This window comes from Hippocampus comes, unplaced genomic scaffold, assembly GCF_001891065.2.
Source record: "Hippocampus comes isolate QL1 unplaced genomic scaffold, H_comes_QL1_v1.1 scaffold39, whole genome shotgun sequence".
Taxonomy (NCBI): domain Eukaryota; kingdom Metazoa; phylum Chordata; class Actinopteri; order Syngnathiformes; family Syngnathidae; genus Hippocampus; species Hippocampus comes.
In genome coordinates, this window is record NW_017842054.1 from 4,218,519 (window position 1) to 4,224,109 (window position 5,591).

Consider the following 5,591-nt stretch of genomic DNA (forward strand, 5'->3'; position numbering starts at 1 on the left):
GCTCCCCCCATCCCCGCGCATTCAGGAGGCAGATCCGAAGGCCTTGAGGGTACCCTGCGCTCCTTCCAAACCCGGGGAACAATATTGATCTGAATACTGGAGCAGTATTTCTCTGTCTGCAAGGTTAATCTGGGGCTCGGAAAGTTTTATTGCTGTTGATATGGGAGCGGGTTTAATGATGGATCTGAAGCGAGGCGCGCAGCGCATCCAACTTTTATATGCCGCGGCAGCCATCAGGTTATGATCAACCAGAAATTATAGCCACGGCGCAACCTGTTTGGCAGTGACATTTTATTTTATTTTTTTATTTTTTGGGGAACGTTGACGCCAATCAATGGAGGAGCGTTTGAAATAATCGCCGTGATTCACGGCAAGCGTTGCTGCCGCTCTTGTTCCGAGTTTACAATGATCGAAGTGTTTTAGGCTGGCTCGTTTAATCTTTCTCCAGCCATTTAGTTTACAAAGAAACCCGGGACCCCCCCTGGCAGTCGTCGGCAATAAGAGTAAACGCTCCACCGACTTCCTCTTTTTAATGATCACAGGGTTATCAGATCTTAATGTTGACACCCTCTCGATTGAATATTCATCCTGCTGGTGTTTTTGCCCATTAATTTTTGATTGCTTCTTTGCTTTACACTTTGAAAGAGTGCGGAGAAACCTTTATCGCCGTAGACGGCGCCATCGCCGCCAATGTGCGATGTCGCGCCATCCAAACCAGACCGCTCTCGTCGCGGCAGCCGCTTTTGTGTTTTTTTAGCGTTCGCGCAGCCGCAAAAGTGCAGATTCGCATTGTTCTGCGCGCCGCTGACTTTCAAGTTGCGCCGTTTATGCGGTAAATCACAGGCGCTTTCATACATAATACATTTCGACCAGGAAGTGCTTGTCAAAAGAGAGCGACTCCTCACCGCCCGTGTCTACTTTCTGTGTTTTCCCTGTATTTACACTTCATAGGCGTCTTCTTAAAATTCAATTCTCTGCAGTGAATTGCAATATCGGGGCGGTTAAAATAATAATAATAATAATAAAACAAAACAAAACAAAAAAAGGCAGCCAAGATAATTGTACCTTTCCAGAAAAAGATAAGACATCAAAGCAGGCTTCGCTTGCGTGTCGAGATGTGCTTGCACAACATTTGCAAAAGTTGCACGTCCGCTTCCTTGGGGATGAATTCTTCTTTTGTTTGCCCGCGCCAGATTCCGCTCATCATCCCCTGCCACCGCGTCATTTTGAGCAGTGGCCAGAGCGGCCCGTACATGAGCGGCAGGGGCGACCACCTCAAACAATGGCTGCTGGCCCACGAGAGGCGGCGCGAGGAAGGCTGACGCACGACGGACGCCAACTGTATCAAGTATTTAAGAGGTGGGGGGGGGGGGAACCCTCTACACACAAACACAAACACACATAAAACAAAAGGCGCAAAGTTGAGTGTGTACGTAAATATTCAATTTCATTTCATTTAAAAAAAAAAAAATCTAAGAATAGAGATGCCTGCATAGTTAATGTGCTCGCGAGTTGCTGCAGAATTAGAATGTACAAAAATAACTTAAACAGAGAACAGTCTGAATTACAAACATATGCTCCCGTGGGCCTCCACTGCGTTTGCCAGATAGTGCTTGGAATGGTTTTTCTAAAGAGTTATTATTCCCTTAAAAATATGTCTCGCATATTGTTGTTGTTGTTGTTGTTATTATTTCTTTCTTTTTTTTTTTTTTCTTCCTGAGAGCAGAATTAGTCTTTGTACCTCTCGTTGGTTTTTTAATTTCCTGCCAAGCGAGTGCTTTGTTCGACATCCAGTGATAAAGGCTCCGAATTTTGCCGCTACAAAGCTTTGTAGTGGAGTATTTGTTTTGTCTCCATTTAGATCGCATTGTTTGCCCCCCCGTCTGAAAATCCACCTCCAATCGCTGATGATGTCTTATGCATTCCATACAGACGCCTTTTCAAATCGACGCGTCTCCACGTGTCAAATTAGTGCTTTTCATCATTTTTAATTGCGTTTATTTACAATAAAAAGTTGACTGCCTTGGGCTCATTCCCGATTAGGCTGCATGTCCTTCTTGTGTGTTGGCGCGTGTGTGCAGTGCCGCTCTCTTTTCTGCTCTCTCCGAGTGGCGGCTTTTCCATTAGAGGGCAGTACAGAACGGCAAAACTGACACCCAACATTTCAACCTGGAATTCGTTCTTGCACATTTGATCCGCAACTTACACGTTTGTATGTTATTTTATTTCCCCGCGCAACCGCGTTTAATCCCTTTTGAGAGGCGTTATTTTATCTCGGAAGGACCATATGGAGGGGGCAGCGGGAAGTGTGTGGGTGTAAATTTTGCGTGTGCTCGCGCCGCGCGTGTGGTTCGACTGAACATTTCCAGTGCTTCCCCCCTCTTAAGGATCTTTTGTTGCGTTGATGCTTTCATTCCTTCCTTTGCCCTATAAAATTCTTGATTCTCCTCACTGTCTAATGCAATTCCGGAGTGACCCTGACGTGCCCATAGTTATTCCTCCTCTGCGCAGCACAGGTAGCCTAATAATTCACCCTCCCAAAATAACCTCGGCTCTAACCTTTACTGATCCAATTCCAGTGGCCCTCCGCTTGAATACATTTCAACTTTTTTTTTTTCTTCCCTGCTGCATTTTTGAATTCCTTCATCCGACCGAGCTCTCGCCACGTCGCCGGACTGGCTCGCGCCGCCGCTGGAGCGCCGTCGGTAAGCGCGGACGTCGAGGCGGCAGACAGGCAGATGAAGAATGAGAGCCAGTCTGTGGTTTCACAGAGGGCTAATGATGCCTGTGGTGACTACAGGCTACAGTCAGCCCCCTAACGAAGGGAGTTGTGACACAGCCACAAGGGGTCCCATTTAAGCCAGGCACACTCTGAAGTGCACTGTAAGCACCCTCCTTTTCTTTTTCTCTCTTTTTTTTTTTTTTTTGCTTGTGGCTAACTAAATTCCGTGGAATGCTACAAATTTAGCGAGCAGAGTTGCTGCTGTCTGGAGCCACTGAAAACAAGTCCAGCATCAAAGCGTCAGCCATGCTGCCAGTAATTGGCCGTGTAATTGCTCAGGTACCCAAGGCAATGCTTTATATTAAATATTTCACACCTTTTTTTTGGGGGGGAGGGATTTTTATTTTTATTTATTTTTTTTTTAAACACACCCTATGATATATTAGTGCGAGCAGTATAATTAGTGTTTTATGGTTTTGGATCTCCAACAGTGAGAATTCCATTAAAGGAGGCTGAGTCCATCTCATCAAGCGAAAGCTTTAATTTTGCCCTAATATCGGCCCTCCGTTTCAGTGGGCGCACGCGTGCGTGCGTGTGCATGAGCGCGTGGCCACGCGTGCTCTTGGGCGCACATGTGAGCGTCCATATGTGTGTGGGTGAAGTGGATGATATTGAGTCTGACTTCATAAATCACCCAGACACTGATAAACTCCCCATGCACCCACACAGCGCTAATGGGCAACCCTTAAGGAGTGTGAGTGTCTCGTGCGGCGTTTGATTCAACATTTATTAACCCCCTCACATGCACTCACGCACACACACGCACTCACACACATGACATACACTCATTTGAGCCCCCACAAAGAATATGTTTTGGTGTCGTTGCTAGTTCGAGTTCATATTTTTGACCCAGCCAGGTTGCATTAATCACCGACGGGCGCGGTGTTAAATATTTGAGCTTATAGCGCCGCAACAACAGCAGCCTCGACATTTCCCAACATTGGTTTCCTTCTCATAACTTACATCCTGTCTCCAACTCCCCACTTACATTTCATATCCTGGCACCCCCTCCTCATTATAGAACAATTTTCTCCCCCACATCAAATACAAACACACTCCATGCTTCCGTGTCTTTGCTCCTTATACATGTCGGCTCATAACTCTGCAACCTGCTCCCCCTCGGTAGAAACGTACAAACCCGAGTGGGGTCCTGCAGCCACGTCAGTGATTCATTCATGGCAGCTTTTATTATTTCCAAAAAGTTTGCAAGCTTTTTAAAAATAGATATATAATTCTATATATATATATATATATATATATATAATGATAATTCCAAAAGTATTACTGTATAACATCATAAACAATGATAATTTTCTAATTCATGACAACAACAACAAATAAAACTTTTCAATGCACTCAAGGCAAAGAAAACTTCAGCATCGAAATAAGAAGGTAGATGATATACAATTTGCCTAAAAAGAATTAGAAACTTTTTGGGAGCGCGTTAGGCAAGCTGAGATCAGCAGAGTGCTTCTGGGAAGCCGGAGGAGTGTTTGCGATGCAGATAGTCCAGTCAGTCAGCCAGTCAGACACGGGAATAGATAGCTCGCATAGACAGACTGAGACTTGGCCGCGCTATCGGGTTTCCTCCCCCCCTTGTCTGTCTGCCGGGACCGCCTGGCCTCGGAGGCCCTGACACCGAGGCACCGTGCAGCCAGCCACGACAGCTGCCACGGCAGCCTCTAATACCGAGGCGCGCCGCCATGCTACGCTGCCACCACAAAGAGCAATATCATCGCAAAACACGGCATCCTTTGATGCCCTTGTAATGATCTTTGTGTTTTGAGAGGGGAAAGCGGGATGCTCGGAGACTTGTAGGCTTTCTTTTAGAACAAAGAGCCCCTCCGCTCTGCTTCGGATGGTCATGATGAGACGGAGCAGGAATAAATGAGAAAGTAAAGGAAACTCTGACAGCTTTAAGTGTGTGAGTGCGTGCCAGTAACCTTGTATCGGTATGTCATTGTAACCTTACGAACCCGGGAACAGAACCGCGGTTCTTTAATTAGGAGCGGCTGATGAAGGGGCCGCATTACATGGGAGCCTCTCCCGGCACGTATCAATCTTGAGCGTGCGTTGTGGTGAGGAGAGTGTCTGAGCCTGGAGAAAGTGCAGGTCTAGCCTTGGTCCTGTTGACGGAGGGGGGCGGCACTTCAGAGGCTCCAGGACCCCGTGGCACCAGTCTCTCCGGTCCCCCCCCACCAGACAGACTGGGAGCATCTGGGCTCTGTCAGCGCCTATGGCCCCCGCAGACTGCGATCTATATGACGGGGAGAATTGGATCAGAGAGTAGTTGGGGTAGGGTGGGGGGCGGGGTGTTGGGGCAGGGGGAATATAAGCCAGATTCCTCAGCCCCATGTGCAAAATGCATGCCAGTTAGCATCATAGGTTGCGTGTGCGCGCGTGCCAGTGCGCGCGCGCGTGCGGCAGCCGCACCGATAGCAGGTCAGAGTGATTAATTTTGCATGATGGGAGATGGAGGCTATTGATTAGAGGCTAACGCCGGAATAAGTCCTCTCTATAAATTGTCCAATTAAGTATTAATTAAAAGTGTGGCGCTGGAAATATTCAAAATAAAATAAATAACACATCACGGCGTATGCAGATTACATTGACAGAAATCATTCCAGAGATGTGTTTTGAAAGCGCTCTGTGATGTGAAGGCGTAGATGGAAGCTGATACGCGCGCTTGCCAAGACTAATTAATCCATACACTAAATTAGGAATATAAATTGTGGTCCCGATCTAACAAGGTCAGTTTTAACTTCTCACTTTACACTTTATTTAACTGTGCAAGAGATGGGATGGGGGG

At 46.9% G+C, this 5,591-nt stretch overlaps 1 protein-coding gene across 8 annotated transcripts in view; it reads left to right on the forward strand.

Annotated features, from left to right (window-relative positions):
• LOC109509953 (methylated-DNA--protein-cysteine methyltransferase) overlaps nucleotides 1-2,042 on the forward strand; it is a 25,693-nt gene extending 23,651 nt beyond the window's left edge. For 7 of the 8 annotated variants that reach the window (XM_019859923.1, XM_019859922.1, XM_019859919.1 and 4 more), the window contains exon 5: nucleotides 1,194-2,037. In XM_019859923.1, the coding sequence (XP_019715482.1) occupies nucleotides 1,194-1,322 (129 nt within the window). In that variant the 3' untranslated portion in view covers nucleotides 1,323-2,037. Of the gene's footprint in view, nucleotides 1-1,193 lie in introns of all 8 variants that reach the window. The other variant, XM_019859917.1, reaches the window with a different exon arrangement.
• The last annotated feature ends 3,549 nt before the right edge of the window (nucleotides 2,043-5,591 follow it).